The sequence below is a fragment of the Pelophylax lessonae genome (assembly GCF_965119305.1).
Source record: "Pelophylax lessonae genome assembly, chromosome: 13".
In the NCBI taxonomy this organism is placed as follows: Eukaryota; Metazoa; Chordata; class Amphibia; order Anura; family Ranidae; genus Pelophylax; species Pelophylax lessonae.
In genome coordinates this window covers 34,494,817-34,514,767 of record NC_138780.1, presented here as the reverse complement: position 1 = coordinate 34,514,767, position 19,951 = coordinate 34,494,817, and the positions used below count along the sequence as shown (strand labels likewise).

General features: G+C 43.2%; 1 protein-coding gene across 1 annotated transcript in view; it reads right to left on the bottom strand.

Moving 5' to 3' along the window:
- Positions 1-3,600: 3,600 nt before the first annotated feature.
- The window catches only part of LOC309569142 (uncharacterized protein), a gene marked incomplete at its 5' end in the record, with an annotated part of 31,714 nt that continues 15,363 nt past the window's right edge, over positions 3,601-19,951 (bottom strand). The window contains 4 exons of the mRNA XM_082274904.1: positions 3,601-3,720; positions 6,094-6,128; positions 7,861-7,986; positions 9,646-9,945. Coding sequence (XP_082131030.1) covers positions 3,652-3,720; positions 6,094-6,128; positions 7,861-7,986; positions 9,646-9,945 — 530 coding nt within the window. The 3' untranslated portion in view covers positions 3,601-3,651. The remainder of the gene's footprint in view (positions 3,721-6,093; positions 6,129-7,860; positions 7,987-9,645; positions 9,946-19,951) is intronic.

The window sequence follows — 19,951 nt, the reverse complement described above, 5'->3', positions numbered from 1 at the left end:
AATGCGTGGCATAATAATAATGCAGCAAATTTGGTAAATTTATACCTTCCGCCTCTTTTGATCTAGATAGTGTCTGAAGGCTAATTTTCGTTTTTTTATCCGCCCATATACATTTCCCTATAATGGAGTTCAAAGATAGGAAAAAGCACCTAGATAGACTAATAGGTAAACTCCGCAGGAGATACAGTACCTTTGGAAGCCCTGTCATCTTTACTGCCGCCGCTCTACCAAACCATGAAAGAGGCTTCGCCCTCCAGTTATGGAGATCCGCCTTCAATTTTTTTAATAGTGGGAGAAAATTTTGCATGTAGATGCCCGCCGTATTCGACGTCAATACAATTCCCAAATATTTTAATTGGGATGTCTCCCACCTAAATGGGCAATTTACTTGAATCTGCTGTAGCAATGCCCTATTTAAGGAGATATTAAGCGCCTCCGACTTATGAATATTAATTTTGAAGTTTGACAGATAGCTGAATATCTCAAATTCTTCCATAAGATTCGGTATCGTAACCAAGGGCTGTGTCAAAGCAAAAAGAAGGTCGTCTGCATATGCCGCTAACTTGTAACTTTGCCCTGTTATGATAATACCCTTTATAGAGGCATAGAATGCATTAAGTTATAAAACCTTCTGCCTTTACAAACCCTTTAAGTCTTTAAGTCTGCATCCCACAAGAAGCCCTCCACCGTCTTGTTGATTTCCACTTCCCCATCTAAGTTGTCATCTAACCTGACGTCCGGCTTTCCAGGCTGCAAGTTCTAGGAAGAGGCTCCTCATCTGCGTGCATGAGCCAGCCGCTCACGGATTACATACACAAAGTGCCATTTTTTCATCCTATGTGAGTTGCTAATTTACTAGTGTTTCTCAGTACATTAAATATTGCACTTAATTTGATGCCCTCCAGTGTGTTCTCTTAGTTCTGCAGGTATATCCATTCACCCAGTGTTTCTATCCTTGACTGAGGTTCCCTGTTGAGTCCAATGAAAGCTCTTACTATGTGATGAGCCTGATTTTAGCTGTCACAATGTGAGTTGCCATTTGTCTTTTCACCACATTAAATCTGTTAAACTGCTTGCTATCCACCCGCCGTCAAATGATGGCGGTGCGGTGCATCTATTGTTCGGGGGCGCGCAGTGTGGCCATCGTGGCCGTGCCGTGTAGCTAGGACATGGCGTGACCCAGATCTTGGTAAAGAGTCAATGACATGACTCTTTACCCATGTGATCGGCTGTGTCCAATCACAGCCGGTCACATGTAAATGAAGAAGTGCCGTTATTCGGCTCTCCTCGCCTCACACTCTCAGAGTGTGAGGTGAGGAGAGCCGATCAGCAGCTCCTCCTCGCATGGGGAGACCAGGACAGGTAATCAGGGCACTGATCATCAGTGCCCTGCTTACAGAAGAGTGTAAAACAATGCCAATCAGTGCCCACCATCAGTGCCCACAGTGCCCACAATCAGTGCCTATAGTGCTGCCAGTCAGTGCATATCAGTGCCTGCTCATCTGTGCCGCCCCTCAGTCTCCATCAGTGCCGCCTGTCAGTGCCCCCCATCAGTGCTGCCTCTCCGTGCCACCTCTCATTGCCCATCAGTGCCGCCTTTCAGTGCCCATCAGTGCCACCTCTCAGTGCTCATCAGTGCTGCCTATCAGTGCCACCTATCAGTGCCCATCAGTGTGGCATATTAGTACCTCCTCATCAGTGCCACATCATCAGTGCCCATAAGTTCCACCTCATCAGTGCCCATCAGTGCCGCCTCATCAGCACACATCAGTGAAGGAGAAAAATTATTTATTTTCAAAATTTACTGACAGAAAATAAGAAAAACTTTTTTTTTTCAAAATTTTCTGTCTTTTTTCTTTTTTTTTGTAAGAAATAAAAAACCCAGCGGTGATTAAATACCACCAAAAGAAAGCTCTGTTTGTGTGAAAAAAAATTATAAAAAATTCATATGGGTACAGTGTAGCATGACCGCACAATTGTCATTCAAACTGTGACAGTGCTGAAAGCTGAAAATTGGCCTGGGCAGGAAGGGGGTGAAAGTGCCCAGTATTGAAGTGGTTAATATACTACACTCAGATTGTGCCCTGCTGTTCTTATTTAAGGAAAGGTCATAACCCATTTTATTTTATTTTTTCCTCTATCCATTTCCCATATTACACATTAGGATGGGAACCCTTGGGGGAATCAAAAATGGAGAAAGATCTGGGAGTCTTGGTTGATGATAGATTAGGCAATAGCATGCAATGTCAAGCGGCAGCTGCCAAAGCCAGCAGAATATTAGCATGCATAAAGAAAGGGATGTATTTCAGAGATAAATCTATAATCCTTCCACTTTATAAAACTCTGGTCCGACCACATCTGGAGTATTCTGTCCAGTTCTGGTCGCCAGTCCTCAGGAGGGATGTGTTGGAGCTGGAGAGAGTCCAGAGAAGGGCAACTAAACGGATTAGGGGATTGGAGGACCTTAATTATGAAGAGCATCTGCAATCGCTTGATTTATTCTCCCTGGAGAAGACACCTGAGAGGGGACATGATAGCAATTTATAAATATCTCAATGGGGATCTCAGCTTAGAAAAAAAGCTGTTCAGTCGAAGGGATTGCATGAGGACTCGAGGGCATACAATGCGATTAGAGGAGAAGCGTTTTAACCTCAGGAAACGTGGGGGGTTCTTTACTGTTAGGGCTACAAGATTGTGGAATTCTCTACCACAAGAGGTGGTTTCTGCGAGAAGTATGGTGGCTTTCAAAAGACTCTTACACGTACATCTTAAGGATCAGAACATTCAGGGCTATGTGAGATGATTACGGCCATACACACCTACACAGGTTGAACTGGATGGACTATTGTCTTTATTCAACCTCACCTACTATGTAACTATGTAACTATATTGGGGAGATTCCCTTTACTTCCTGTCCTATAGCCAAAACATGAAGTGGCAGAAAATCCCTTCAAAGTAAGGGAATTGCCTGGTTGTCAACAAAGCTAGTGTCCCCATTGGAAGATATTACTTTTATGGTGACAGCCCAAAATGTCATGGTCACCAGAACAAACAGAGAAGATGGATCTCCCTAATGGGGGCACAAAAAATCTGACAGGTGTCCTAATCCCTCTCCACTCTATCCAAAACTAAAACCAAAAAAAGTTTTGACTTTAGTTATACTTTAGAACACATTATTTTGTCCTTCCCTCTTAACGCCAACATATTTTGCAAAAATAATTACATTTTGGCAACGTAAAAACCGTCAGTTTCACTCATCTCTAGCAAGGCTGAAAGAGCTATACAATGCAGAAACTGACTGGTTCAGAACACATAACCCCCCCCCCCCCCCCCCACCCAATGTGATTTCAGTTCTACAAGGGATTCTGGTAGAATAATAATATTAATGAGAAAAAGAATTAGTGGGTTTTACAAATGATACCGTATTTTTAAATACAATAAATGAATAAAAAAATACAATTGGACCTAATAATATATGTAATGTGTTTTATATTTGCCTGAAGTTCTGCCTCAATCATTGACGTTTCTCTACAATGCTAAATAGGAAATATTTTCTAAAAATGTAAATAAAATGATAAAATAATAAAGAGATACAGGGTTTGGTGATTGCTGAATGATCTTCTTGTACTCCAGGTAGATGATGATGGAGATTTAGGAGTTGAGCTTTCTTCTTCCATAAGTTAGTGCGTGGACATTCAGTTCTGCATATGTAATTTCATTCTGCATAGAACATGAAGGATGAAATCAATAAATAAAGTCACACTGAAAATTCTTTATAACTTTTGAGAAAATGTAAGTTGCGCAGTCACTGATGTTAAAGCTGAACTAAGCCCTTAAAAATGCTAGAAGGTTCAGCTTTTATGCAGAAGAGACTTTACATATTTCTTGTCAAACAAAAACCTTCTTTTTTTTTTGACTATTTTTTTTTTATTTTAAATCTGTACATTGCCTAAAGCACAAGGTCAGTCTGCCACAATTGGCGAGCATGTCTACTTGAAAATTATGAAAGAGCTAATACTCTTTGCCCTGCTACAGTTCCATTTTAAATATTCACTAGGGAAAGTAAGAGGGAAAAAAACACCTGTTGTTCAAAGAAATACAAATTTGATGGTAGAATTAAAGATGTTGACACATTGTTAATGGTAAGTGTATCATTAAACCAACATGTTTCAGGGGAATGGACCCCCCTTCTTCAGGGCTGTTGCTGCCAACTGTTAGGAACAGGAATAGGAAAGATTCCCAAGCCAGATATCTATTTACAAGCAGACACAGAGAGAGGGAAGGGGGTGACAGGGAGAGAGAGGGGGCTGACACGGAGAGAGGCAAAGGGGGTGACACGGAGAGAGGGAAGGGGGTGACAGGGAGAGAGAGAAAGGGGGTGACATGGAGATAGGGAAGGGGGTGACAGGGAGAGAGGGAAAGGGGGTGACAGGGAAAGGGGGTGACAGGGAGAGAGGGAAAGGGGTGACAGGGAGAGAGAGAGGGGGTGACAGGGAGAGAGAGGGGGGTGACAGGGACAGAGAGGGGGGTGACAGGGACAGAGAGGGTGTGACAGGGACAGAGGAGAGGGTGACAGGGACGGGGGGGGGGGCGACAGGGACAGAGGGGGGTGACAGGGTAGGGAGGAGTAAGTCCGGTCACAGTGCTCATCTAATTCGCTCAGTTCACCATGTAGCTGCCGGCTGCTTAAATTAAACTTTCCCGCTCACACATGTCCTTCACATACAGCACGCACGGGCTGCACTGAGTGTGTGGGGGGGCTCAGGGAGAGAGAGAGGGGGGGCGGGAGAAGGCAGAGCAGATGCAGCCTCTCCCATTCCTGGAGGGGGGGAGCTGCTCACTGGGCTATGTAAGAATGAAACACACACACAGCCTTGGGACAGGGGGGGGGGGCGCCGGCCGCCGGGAGCGCAGGCTGTTTGGAGGAGCTACATAGGCTGAATGGAGGAGCTGCACTGCTAATCACTACTACACTGCCAATGTTATTGCTCCCCCCACTCGGCCTGCGCCCCTGGGGGGCGCCGATCTGGCCAACCTATTGGTACGCCCCTGCAGGAGACCACACTGGCAAAATGACAGCTGTGATTGCAAGGGCAGCCTTCCCTCTTTTCCTAGTATATATGCGGGAACGACCATAGGGCCGGACCAAAAAGGCAGTAGCCTACACCCAAAAAAAGGGATACTGAATTTATCCTACATTGGGCACAATCTACTGGAGGAACTCTCTGACTTGCACTCTCCCCCATCTACGACTAGGAACTGAACTAAAGTGGGTTACACACTATCAAAAAATTGGGCGACCGATTGTCCGATTTTACTCATTGTTTCACAGTAAATTGGAACCGATGAAAGAATTTTCTTACGAACATTTGTACGAAAATTCTCATACAACAAAGGCTTTTTTTGTTGTTTATTGCTTCTGATAATGTGCAGTCTTTCATTTCTGATTTTTCTTGTACAAAAATCATAAGAAAACGGTACACATTAAACTAAAATTGTTTGTTTATTCCTGTACGAGAAACATTTTGGAGTTTGTCCCTTTGAGAATTTTCATACGAAAATTCTGAATCGTCTGCAGAAAGTTCTGTACACACTATACGAAAAGCGTACGAAAATTCTTTGCACAAAAATGTTCGCCTGATTTCTTTAAAGTGTGTACTAGCCTTAAGCCTTAAGTCCAGTGCCACAAACGAGGCATGATTTTACAATTTCACTCTACCTAAAACTGATATTTTAGAGTTTCTCCTGTATCTCAGGGACTCTATAGGTGACATCTCTGAGCTGAGTTCCTGGGTTTAATTACCTGATGTGGCCAATATTTGCACCATCCCTGTTTTTTTTTTACATTTTATATCCAGGAAAATATAAGAGTGGGAACTAGAACACACAAAGGTGGAAAGGAACAGAGTAAAAAATTCTGCCAGCTGGATGTTGCTGTCAGAGTAGTGAAGACATAAGAAGGCAGGGGCTGGCTCAAGCCACCAGGCTCCACCATGTAGAGAACCATGATTGTGCCATTCACTTCAATGAGCAAATCATTTTTTAGATGTTAAATTTAACAGTTCCTATTCAACAATCAACAGCTTTACTTACAGTGTCATTTTCATCAGTTTCCCACACTTTCACACCTGCAAGAATAAAATATTTAAACATTAACAGATATCCAGGGCATGTCTGCAGTCATCATCAATGGTCCTATTCTGGAACAGAAAGTGGTGTACAGTTCAAGATTAAGGTATCATGCACAGATTATTTTCCCCTCTCCCTGTTGAATATATTGTTTTGGCAAATAACGATTATTATACAATAGTGAATTTATATAACTCTTGATATGATTTGGTCCATGAAGATGTTTTTTCGATTCTCTAAAAAGAGAAGTTGAAAAAACTGGAAGAGCCCTTATGGTGTTAGAAATTCAGAGATTAGGTTGACTAAGGTGAGACAAGAAGATGAGATTGGTATTCATTTAATTTGTCAAGATTGCTAAAGCTCTTGGACTTATCTGCAATAATGAACAAGGCTTGTGGAGAATACGTTTCTCTGTTTTGGCACAGACCGACACAGCAACTTTACATCAATGCTGGCGGTTATTTTTTTGGAAACTGGTACCAATGCTGGGGGTTATTATGAAATTTGACACAAATGTTGGGGGTTATTATGGAAATCGGCACCAATGCTGGGGGTTATTATGGAAATTGGCACCAATGCTGGGGGTTATTATGGAAATCAGCACCAATGCTGGGGTCATTATTATGGAAACTGGCACCAATGCAGGGAGTTATTTTTGAAGAAACTGGCATCAATGCTGGGGGTTATTATTGCAGAAACTGGCATCAATGCTGGGGGTTATTATGGAAATTGGCAACAATGCTGGGGGTTATTATGGAAATCAGCACCAATGCGGGGGTCATTATTATGGAAACTGGCACCAATGCAGGGGGTTATTTTTGAAGAAACTGGCATCAATGCTGGGGGTTATTATTGCAGAAACTGGCATCAATGCTGGGGGTTATTATGGAAATTGGCACCAATGCTGGGGGTTATTATGGAAATCAGCACCAATACTGGGGTCACTATTATGGAAACTGGCACCAATGCAGGGGGTTATTTTTGAAGAAACTGGCATCAATGCTGGGGGTTATTATGGAAATTGGCACCAATGCTGGGGGTTATTATGGAAATCAGCACCAATACTGGGGTCATTATTATGGAAACTGGCACCAATGCAGGGGGTTATTTTTGAAGAAACTGGCATCAATGCTGGGGGTTATTATCGCAGAAACTGGCATCAATGCTGGGGATTAGTATTGCAAAAACTGGCACCAATGCTGGGAGTTATTATTGTGGAAACTTGCACCAATTGTGGGGGTATTATTGTGGAATCTGGCACCAATGTTTGGGGTTATTAGTGCGATTACTGACATCAATGCTTATCGATGGGGTTCATTATACTCCTATTAGTGTACCTTGCAGTAAGAGATACAGCAGGATCAATATTTTTCAGCATATTATGCATCCACACATGTACAACAGGTCTAAAAAAGTGAAAGCACTGGAACTACTAAAATATACAGTATACTGTTAAAAAATGTTAATGAGTTCTGCTTTTAAATGAACTAAACCTAATTTAATTTATAATGTTTTAAATATTTTCTTGTCTTGAAAAGACACTGACTAATTCAATAATAAAAAAGGAAGGAATGTGCAGTTTGGCATTTTCACCCTGGGCACCGGTTGACCTTGTCCTGAAAATGCCTCAGGAAAAAGAAGGAAAGATAAAAAAGATAAAAGTAAAGAAAAAAAAAATATTTTTCAAAACATGATTTGTATTTCTTTTAAAGATAAATAAAATATACATACTTTGAAATTTGTTATGAAGCCTTAAGTTATATGTCCACGTAAGATGAGCAATGAAGAGCAATAGCAACAGGAATCCTAATATCAGTGCAGATACCAGCCAATACCGGCATTTCGTTGAAAAATCAGCTGCGGTCATCCACAAGGCAATTATTGGGGAAAAAAAGAAATGTGAATTTAATCAAATAAAGTGAACATTGCAAGAAGAACATTTAACCACTTGCCGACCGCCGTACGACTATCTACGTCGGCGGTCAGCCCCTCACAGGCAAAGTGACGTAGGGCTACGTCACTAGCTTGTGAGGGTCTAGGGAGCGAGCGCGCGCCCCCGGAGGCGCGCTCCCGAGTGGTCACGGACCCCCCCGCGCGTGTGACCGGCGGACCCGATGTCCGCCGGCCACTCTGCGATCGGCGGGGGAGAGGGAGAAAGTCAGGCAGCTTGTGTAAACAAGCTGCCTGTCATTCTCCTCGCTGTATGAGAGCTGATCATCTGGATCTACTATGTAGATCCGTTGATCACTCTGCATACAGCTGAAGCCCCAGCCAATCACAGTTAGAATCACGCCCCTAGGGACACACACAGCCCCTCCCTCTCAAATAAAGTTAACCCCTTCACTACCAGTGTATTTTTACAGTAACAGTGCATATGTATAGCACTGATTACTGTAGAAATGTCACTGGTAACCCCAAAAGTGTCAAAAATGTCAGTCAAGGGTCCGATCTGTCCGCCGCAATGTCGCAGTACCGCAAAAAAAATCGCAGATCGCCGCCATTACGCGTTAAAAAAAAAAACAACAAAAATGACAAAAATCTTTCCCTTAGTTAGTAAACGCAATAACTTTTGCGCAAACCAATCAAAATACGCTTTTTGCGATTTTTTTTACCAAACATAGGTAGCATAAAACAAATTGGCCGAAAATTTTAAAAAATTTTGATTTTTACATTTTTTTGGGGGGGGATTTCATATAAAAAAAAGGGAAAAATATTGCTATTTTTGCAAAATGGACGCTCTTTTTTTGTTTATAGCGCGTGATCAAAAAATCGCACAGGTGATCAAATACCGCCAAAAGAAAGCTCTGTTTGTGGGAAAAAAAGGACGCCAAATTCGTTTAGGTACAGCGTCGCACGACCGCGCAATTCTCCGTTAAAGTCACGCAGTGCCGAATCGCAAAATACCCCCTGGTCGGAATGGGGGTAAAATCTTCCGGGGCTTAAGTGGTTAAAGGACAACTATATAATTAGTCAGTTAGTCAGCTAGTGAAAGCCCAAATTTGGTATCTCAGAAAATCAGCCAAGCCCAACCCCTAAAAACAACTCCACACCATAATCCCCTCTCCACCAAATGATTTGGACCAGTGCACAAAACAAGGTCCATAAAGACATGGATGAGCGAGTTTGAGGTGGAGGAACTTGACTGGCCTGCACAGAGTCCTGACCTCAACCCGATAGAACACCTTTGGGATGAACAAGCCAGGCTTCTAGTTTAACATCAGTGCCTAACCTCAGAAATGCCCTTCTGGAAGAATGGTCAAACATTCCCATAGACACACTCCTAAACCTTGTGGCGGCCTTCCCAGAAGAGTTGAAGCTGTTAAAGCTGCAAAGGGTGGGCCAACTCAATACTGAACCCTACGGACTAAGACTGGGATGCCATGAAAGTTCATGTTGCGTGTTAAGGCATGTGTCCCAATACTTTTGACAATAAGATTCATATATAATATTTTTTTCTATATATTTTTTTTTATTAAAGGCTTATTTATAAATATTTTATTTTTTAAATCTCTTTACCTTTTTCTGGAATCCTCCATTGGACCCGGATAGGAGAGGAATTGCACCAAACTTCACAGGTCACATGATCTTCATAGTTCCATGAGATACTTGAAAGTGAGAGCAGGTTTACACAAGTCCAGTTTCCATCATCGTCTTCCCTACAGATCATTTTACCTTTGTGACATATTCCAGAGACATCCCAGGTCCATTGAGTGATGTTACAACTCACATTTATTGCACAGGCCAGCTGGATGGTGTTAGAAGGAGGAGGCAATGAAGGAGCCACCAGTGTCACAGGGCTGCTGGACTGGAGACTATCTAAAGGCATGCATGGGAGAAAGTTAACAAAGTCAGTTATTTCAGTCTGATCCTGTATACTTATTACAACAGTATTTCTGAGACAAATCGAAAAATACAATTATTTCATCCTCACCAAATTTCACCAGTATAAGACTTTTTTTTTTTTTTCTTTAAATCATAAATGTAGACAAATAGCTGAATACACGATTGAAATGCATGAGTTATTTTACCCTCTAATAAAATGATTTTCTGTTCATATACCCCCGCCAGACATTAAAAAGCAGTAGTAAACTCAGTCATTGCATATCTGAAAATGCAATCAATACTAGTAACATGTAATGTTCAATAACATATAATAAAAGCAATCAATTATAAGTTTTCCTTACTTGTATAATTTCATTTGTTCTGGTCGGTGTTTTGTGATGTTGAGCGCCGCCATCCTTGCTGTGGTTTCCGTCTGCTTATCTGTGCGGTATTTCCGCCCACAGTGTGTGTATTTTTCGCAAATTTCGCGCATGCGCAGTAGACGCCGAAACCAAGCCTCGTTTTGGTTTCAGCAACCATTTGGACAGCCAATAGGAGGCCGTCCACTAACTATCGCCCTCCACACGTCTTCTTCTCTCTCCACTACTCCACTAGCACTCCCCTGTGACGTAGCAAGTCACATGGGGTAGTGGAGAATTTTTTTCATGGGGGAAGGTCGGAGTCTCGCATGAGCACGGGGCTGACGTCTAGTAGAGGAAATGACGCAGCCCCGCAATAGACCCTGCATTATTCCGGCAAGATCATTATCTTGCCGGAAAATAAGGCTACATTGAGCATGCGCGGGTGACGTCATTGAAAGGAGCGATGTAAATAGAAAAAGAACGGCTGAAGTGACAGGCAGGATAAAAGGCGAGTAATGTAATACGGACATAGCTGATTTATATTATGCAAAGTTGTCAAAATGAGTATACTACCACTTTAATTCCAGGTCCCAACAATTTACTTGTCTCTAATGCAATCAAAGTAAATAAAAAATAGTTTAACCACTTTACCGCTGAGTACTGGAATAGTACTGCGGCAAAGTGGCACGATCCCGTCTGACGACGTAGACCTACGTCGCCAGACTCCTCCCCTGTAGGCGGCGCTCGCGCGCCGCCGGAGGCGCGCTCCCGCTGTTTTCATCCACAGCGGGAGTCGGGCCAGGGGAGGAGCAGCGGCGATCGCCGCTGCTCTGCCCCGATCGTCGGGGATCTAGTGTGGAGATCCGCCCGCCTGTGTAAACACAAGCAGGCGGATCTCCTCAGTGACAGGGAGTGACAGATCGGAGTGTTCAGCATAGCTGGACATCTGATCTGTCCCTGTCTCACTCAGTCACCTCCCCCCCCACACGTCAGTAAGCACCAGGCATACATTAACCCCTCCCTCTCCAATAAAATTAACCCCTTCCCTGCCAGTGTCATTTTTACAGTAACAGTGCATATATATAGCACTGATTACTGCAGTAATGTCACTGGTACCCCCAAAAGTGTCAAAAATGTCAGTCAAGGGTCCGATCTGTCCGCCGCAATGTCGCAGTACCGCAAAAAAAATCGCAGATCGCCGCCATTACTCGTTAAAAAAAAAACACCAAAAATGACAAAAATCTTTCCCTTTGTTAGTAAACGCAATAACTTTTGCGCAAACCAATCAAAATACGCTTATTGCGATTTTTTTTACCAAACATGGGTAGCAGAAAACAAATTGGCCAAAAATTAAAAAAAAAATTGTTTTTTACATCTTTTTTGGGGGGAATTTCATATAAAAAAATGTTAAAAATATTGTTATTTTTTCAAAATAAATGCTATTTTTTTTTTATAGCGCAAAAAGTAAAAATCGCACAGGTGATCAAATACCACCAAAAGAAAGCTCTGTTTGTGGGAAAAAAAGGACGTCAATTTCGTTTGGGTACGGCGTCGCACGACCGCGCAATTGTCAGTTAAAGTCGCACAGCGCCGAATCGCAAAAAGTGGCCCGGACATAAGACAGCAAAATCCTCTAGTGGTAAAGTGGTTAAACTGTGATTGTATTGTAAAGGAGTCACAGCACATAAATTAGGTCTTTTTTACGCTCTTTTCTCTAATTTACATTCTCTGTTTCTGAGATTCACAGCATAGAATGTAGAATACTGTGAACCCTGCTTTACAGGGGATCACAGAAAGCTAGTATCACAATAGATTTTGGTATTTTTAGGTACTACTTAGCCACTTGCCGACTACCGCACGACTATTTACGACGGCGGTCAGCCCCTCACAGGCAGAGCGACGTAGGGCTACGTCACTAGCCTGTGAGGGTCTAGGGAGCGAGCGCGCACCACCGGAGGCGCGCTCCTGCTCCCGCATGGTCACGGACCCCCCCGAGCGTGTGACCGACGGACACGATCGTCCGCCGGTCACTCGCGATCGTCGGTGGAGAGGGAGAAAGGCAGGCGGCTGATGTAAACAAGCCGCCTGTCATTCTCCCCTGTGTAGGAATGGTGATCACACGGTTCTACTAAGTAGGACAGTTGATCACTGTTCCTACACCTCAAGCCACAGCCAATCACAGTTAGAATCACGCCCCTAGGAACACACACAATCCCTCCCTCTCAAAAAAGTTAACCCCTTCACTGCCAGTGTAATTTTACAGTAACAGTGCATATGTATAGCACTGATTACTGTATAAATGTCACTGGTAACCCCAAAAGTGTCAAAAATGTCAGTCAAGGGTCCGATCTGTCTGCCGCAATGTCGCAGTCCCGAAAAAAAAATTGCAGATCGCCGCCATTACGCGTTAAAAAAAAAACCAACAAAAATGACAAAAATCTTTCCCTTAGTTAGTAAACGCAATAACTTTTGCGCAAACCAATCAAAATACGCTTTTTGCGATTTTTTTTACCAGACATATGGTAAAAAAAAATTGGCCCAAAATGTTAAAAAAATGTTGATTTTTACTTTTTGTGAAAAAAAGTAAATGTGAAAAATATTGTTATTTTTGCAAAATTGACGCTGTTTTTTTTTTGTTTATAGCGCAAAAAGTAAAAACCGCACAGGTGATCAAATACCACCAAAAGAAAGCTCTGTTTGTGAGAAAAAAAGGACGTCAAATTTGTTTAGGTACAGCGTTGCACGACCGCGCAATTGTCCGTTAAAGTCACGCAGTGCCGAATCGCAAAATAGGCCCTGGTCAGGAAGGGGGTAAAATCTTCCGGGGCTTAAGTGGTTAATATACAGTTCCACCTTTACACCAAGAATTTAAAGATGAATTTGCCAACATCCACCCCATTTCTCCAGGCCCTTCTGCACTTATCTAATGTGCCAATATTCTTCCACCATCTACATCTACTGATCCATACACAAACCTGGAGGCTGTTTGGCAGCATAATGCTGGCAATGGCTAGTGGTCAATGGTCAGAGCAGTGATTGTGACCAGTTAGAGACCTGGTGCCCAAACTGCAGCCCAAGAGTCCCCATGCAGCCCTTTTGTATAGGTTGGGTGGCCCTCTGGCCTCAGCAGTCCCTTGTGAGAACATTCATTAGGGTAATAGTATTGATATCTACTAGTCTCATGCAAACCTTCAAAACTTTTTGAGGAACGAGGAACACCTATCAGCAAAAATATGTAGGCATAGGGCACACACCCTGCCGCGCCCCCTTAAAGGAAAATTAAATTTTAAAAAACAATTAGTTAAACCCAAAAGTGCTTTTTTTATGACTAATATTCCTTTATACTGGCTTGCGGAATTTATAAATGCAGCAATTTAGAAATTTGATGAATGGTTTAGCACTGGGAAACACTTTTGGAAAGATAAAAAGTGCATTTAATATACAACTATATAGATCAGACCAAACTGAGGGACAAATAAGGAGGAAAGAGGAACAAAGGGACTTTGTTCCAAATCAGAGACAGTCCCCGGAAATCAGGCACAGTCCCCGAAATCAAGGACAGTTGGGAGTTATGCTCATCTAACATGTTAGCAGTTTCATGTTGTCTTCTGCAGCATATCCCCAGCCAAAAATGTATCCTGTCCTCACTCTCTGACCCTCGTTTCCTCTATAAGCATAGAAAGGACAGCATTATTATAGAGAGGAAACCTTGTCTCCTCTTTAATTCACCCCAACTGTTACTGATTTCAAGGGTCTATCCTTGATTTGGAACAAATTCCCTCTGTCAGAGGCGTAACTAGACCTTCAGGGCCCCGGTGCAAAAAAAAAACCATAAAGGGCCCCCCGGACCCCTGGCCAGGGCCCTTTCCTTTCAAGCCTGGGGCTCTTCCCACTGATCTTGGGGCCCTTTACTCTCATTGCGGGGCTTTTTATTACAGTCCCGCAGCGGGACCCTTTCACAAGTTCTGCAGTGGGCCCCCTTCTTGCCATCTTGGGGCCTCCCCAGGGTGGTGGAATGCCAGGGCCCGATTGCAAGTGTGACCTTTGCAATCCTTGAAGTTCACCCACTGTTGTCAGTAGTTTTTATTTTTTGGTATTTTAATTGTATTATTTTTTATCATTTTATTTTATTTCTTTACAATGTCACTGACTATGACTCTGTCCATTCAGAAAAGGAAGGAGCTGGTAAATTACATATTTGCCGACCCATTCCTGGTTCTCTAATGTGACACATCCCCTGCAGCAGCCAGCAGGAGAGGGGAGGGAGCACAGTGGGGGGGGGGGGGGGCAGCACAGTGGGAGGGGGGGGGGGACCAGGGGAGCACACAGGGGCCCAGAGACAGCAGAACACAAGTGAACTGGTAAGGAGGAGTGGCGGTGGCAGAATACAGAGGAACCAATCTCCTCCATTTTCCTCCTGCAGCTACAGAAGGAAAAAGGAGGACAGTGATTTCTCTACATGCTGCCCCCGCCGTCTCTCCTATCCAGGTGTACAGGGGAGCCGCACAGCCCCCCTGGAGCATGGGGCCCGGTTTGCAACCCCTGTAGTTACGCCCCTGCCCTCTCTCCCTCTTTCCTTCTCATTTGCCCCTCATTTTGGTCTGATCTATATAGTTGTATATTAAATGCACTTTTTATCTTTCCAAAAGTGTTTCACAATGTTACACCGTTCATCCAATTTCTCAAGTATTGCATTTGTAAATGTTAAAAGCCAGTAAAAAAGAATAGTAGTGGTAAAAAAAAAAGAAACACTTTTTTTTTTTTTTGTGTATAATTCACCTTTAAGGGGGCGTGTCCTATGCCTACATACCTTTACTAATAGGTGTCCCTCATTCTCATCTCAGAACGTTGGGAGGTATGTCTACTAGGGCTGACAGTCATCTCAAGCATTACATATAATGAACATTATGTGCAGCCCTTTGGTGATGTCAGAGGCTTCATTTGAGGCCCCCTTTAGCTCAAAAGTTGAAAATCACTAAGTTAAAGTTTCTTCTTCTGTCCCTTCTACCCTGAGCAAAATTATAAATGCAAAACTTTGTTTTTGCCCCCATTTTTCATGAGCTAAACTCAAAGATCTAAGACTTTTTCTACGTACATAAAAGGCCTATTTCTCTCAAATATTGTTCACAAATCTGTGTTAGTGAGCGCTTCTCCTTTGCCGAGATAATCCATCCACCTCACCGGTGTGGCATATCAAGATGCTGATTAGACAGCATGATTATTGCACAGGTGTGCCTTAGGCTGGCCACAATAAAAGGCCACTCTAAAATGTGCAGTTTTATCACACAGCACAACGCCACAGATGGCGCAAGTTTTGAGGTAGCGTGCAATTGGCATGCTGACTGCAGGAATGTCCACCAGAGCTGTTGCCCGTGAATTGAATAATACCATAAGCCATCTCCAAAGGCGTTTCAGAGAATTTGGCAGTACATCCAACCGGCCTCACAACCACAGACCACGTGTAACCACACCAGCCCAGGACCTCCACATCCAGCATCTTCACCTCCAAGATGGTCTGAGACCAGCAACCCAGACAGCTGCTACAACAATCGGTTGGCATAACCAAAGAATTTCTGCACAAACTGTCGGAAACCATCTCAGGGAAGCTCATCTGCATGCTTTTTGTCCTCTTCGGGGTCTCGACCTCACTGCAGTTTGTCATGGTAATCGTCTTGAGTGGGCAAATGCTCAAATTCTATGGTGTCTGGGACTTTGGAGAGGTGTTCTCTTCACGGATGAATCCCGGTTTTCTTAAATCTTTGAGTTCAGCTCATAAAAAACGGGGGACAAAAGCAAGTGTTGCCTTTATAATTTTGTTCAGTATACAAGCAACTCCTTCTAGGGTGCTCCTCAAAGCTGAGATCAGCCCCAAAGGGCGGCAGTAAAAGTAAATATTAAACCACTGCCACACACATAAAATATCCATGTATTTTATACATGCATGGTGTAGTTTGAATTTCAAATATAAAAAAAATAAATGGTTCTACAGTACGTCAAAGTACAAAGAATCATAGGTGCTTGTATTTTCCATGTCTGCCACAAGGTGACAGCAACCTACTAGAATTAGAACTACAATATCATTTAGCATGATAAAATGTAAAAGTCATTTTAACCACTTAAGCCCCGGAAGATTTTACCCCCCTTCCTGACCAGGGGGTATTTTGCGATTCGGCACTGCGTGACTTTAACGGACAATTGCGCGGTCGTGCGACGCTGTACCTAAACGAATTTGACGTCCTTTTTTTCCCACAAACAGAGCTTTCTTTTGGTGGTATTTGATCACCTGTGCGATTTTTTGATCACGCGCTATAAACAAAAAAAGAGCGTCAATTTTGCAAAAATAACAATATTTTTCACATTTTTTTATATTAAATTCCCCCCAAAAAAAAAGTAAAAATCAAATTTTTTTTAAATTTTTGGCCAATTTGTTTTATGCTAACTATGTTTGGTAAAAAAAATTGCAATAAGCGTATTTTGATTGATTTGCGCAAAAGTTATCGCGTTTACTAACAAAGGGAAAGATTTTTGTCATTTTTGTTGTTTTTTTTTTAACGCGTAATGGCGGCGATCTGCGATTTTTTTTGCGGTACTGCGACATTGGGGCAGACAGATCGGACCCTTGACTGACATTTGTGACACTTTTGGGGTTACCAGTGACATTTCTACAGTAATCAGTGCTATACATATGCACTGTTACTGTAAAAATACACTGGTTGTGAAGGGGTTAACTTTATTTGGGAGGGAGGGGCTGTGTGTATCCCTAGGGGCGTGGTTTCTACTGTGATTGGCTGTGGCTTGAGCTGTAAGGACACTGATCAACGGATCTACATACTAGATCCGTTTGATCAGTGTCTTTACAGCGAGGAGAATGACAGGTGGCTTGTTTACACAAGCTGCCTGACATTCTCCCTCTCCCCCGCCGATCGCCGAGTGACCGGCGGACATCGGGTCCGCTGGTCACACGCGGGGGGGTCCGTGACCACGCGGGAGCAGGAGCGCGCCTCTGGGGGCGCGCGCTCGCTCCCTAGACCCTCACAAGCTAGTGACGTAGCCCTACGTCACTTTGCCTGTGAGGGGCTGACCGCCGACGTAGATCGGCGTTAGGCAGTCGGCAAGTGGTTAAATTACCGTATTTGTTAAATGAAACATTAAAGCAGATGTTGCAGTAAAATGTAAGATCCTTTTTTTTAGATCATAAACCCTGGATAAAGTGCTATGTGTAGCACACTCCTAGGTAGGTGCTAGAAACTAGTATTTCTGCTTACCAGAGGGATTGCCAGGTGAATTTATATTGCTCTCTGCCTACCAGAGTGTAGGATCCATTGGTAGGGTCTGCTCATGGTGCTCAGGTGCAGCTCAGCTTTTCTAAAATGTTTCACACTGGTCCAATAGGGGAACATACAATGTTTGACCATTCTTCCAGAAGCACATTTGTGAGGTCAGGCATTGATGTTGGATGAGAAGGCCTGGCTTGCAATCTCCTCTCTAATTCATCCCACAGGTATTCTATTGGGTTGATCTCGGGACTCTGTGCAGGCCAGACACATTTCTGCACCCCAAACTCACTCATCCATGTCTTTACGGACCTTGCTTTGTGCACTGGCGCACAGTCATGCTGGAACAGGAAGGAGCCATCCCCAAACTGTTCCCACAAAGTTGGGAGCATGAAATTGTCAAAAATGTCTTGGTATGCTGACGCCTTAAGAATTCCCTTCACTGGAACTAAGGGGCCAAGCCCAACCCTGAAAAACAACTCCACACCATAATCCCCCCTCTACCAAATGATTTGGACCAGTGCACAAAGCAAGGTCCTTAAAGACATGGATGAGCGAGTTTGGGGTGGAGGAACCCAACTGGCCTGCACAGAGTCCTGACCTCAACCCAATAGAACACCTCGATTAGCTTAGCTCCCAACTGTCCCTGATTTTAAAGGATTGTCCGTGATTTGGAACAAAGTCTCTCTGCACCTCTTTCTTCCTCATTTGTTCCTCATTTTGGTCTGTTCTATATAGTTGTATATAAAATTCACTATGTATCTTTCCAAAAGTATTTCCCAGTGATAAAACTTTCATTCAATTTCTAAATTGCTGCTTTTTTGAATTTCAAAAGCCAATATAAAGGAATTGTTTTACACTGGTCCAATGGGAAGGCATATTGGACAGTGGGAGGAAAGCTAACAAGTGAGGGCACATGCATTGTTACAGCCCTGGTGATTGGCAGAGGAAAGTGCATCTGTGCATGCTGGGTGACTGTATAAATGCCAGGGGCACATGTGCTCAGGGTCTTTGGCTGGAGAGCGGGGTCCCGGAGGGAGGGGGCGGCTGCCCGTCCTCTGTAGAAGCTGCCATGTAGCCTCGGGTAGTCGACCTGAGGGCCTGAGAGTCAGATAGGAGCTGTACCCAGAGGTCCTGCAGCACTGACTCTAAGGGATACACTGGGAAGGATCTGATTCTGCCTACAGTGAGTACAGATCTGTGTCATGGGGCCTGTCCTGTGAGGACCACCCCTTCTGCTAGAAGAGTTAGTGGATGGGTGTCAGTCAAGGGGATGCTAGAGATTATCCTGAAGATAATGTAGTTGCATCAAGTCTGCAGCTAAAGAGAGCAAGAAGACTTAATTCTTCCATACAAGTGGCAGAATGGTTAAAGCAACGTGTCTGCTTCCACAAGTAACCTGCTGAGGCCAAATGAGAGTTGTCCTTATCTACTGTGAATAGTTCTGATGGAGTATCCCACTATTCCCTTCTCCCATCCAAGTTCCACAATAAATACAAAATCGAATAGCCTGGACTGTTTATTGAGTAACGAGCAAACGGGAGTAGGGATGGATGGTTGAAAAATCCCCTAGTGACTGTCTACAAGTAATCAGAGGGAGGCCCAAGAAGTCAACACACAGCAGGCTCTACGGGGACAGTGCTACATATGTATTAGAAGGAAAAATTGTGCCTTAAGGAAAAAAATTAGAACAAATCCTTCCATTGAGATTTTTGGGGAAAAATGAGAACCCCCAATTTTCACAGGAAGACACTCCCATCCATTCGTGAGATTTAACCACTTAAGCCCCGGAGGATTTTCCTGCTCAAAGACCAGGACCTATTTTGCGATTCGGCACTGCGTGACTTTAACTGACAATTGTGCGGTCGTGCGACACTGTACCCAAATTAAATCGATGTCCTTTTTTTCCCACAAACAGAGCTTTCTTTTGGTGGTATTTGATCACCTGTGCGATTTTTATTTTTTTGCGCTATAAACAAAAAAAGAGCGTAAATTTTGAAAAAATAACAATATTTTTCAAATTTTTTTATATATGAAATCCCCCCCCCAAAAAAAAGTAAAAATCAAACATTTTTTAACATTTCAGAACAATTTGTTTTCTGCTACATATGTTTGGTAAAAAAAATCGCAATGAGTGTATTTTGATTGGTTTGCGCAAAAGTTATTGCGTTTACTAACTAAGGGAAAGATTTATGTCATTTTTATTGGTTTTATTTTAACTAGTAATGGCGGCGATCTGCGATTTTTTTTGCGTGACTGGGACATTGCAGCGGACAGATCGGACCCCCGACTAACATTTTTGACACTTTTGGGGGTACCAGTGACATTACTACAGTAATCAGTGCTATACATATGCACTGTTAC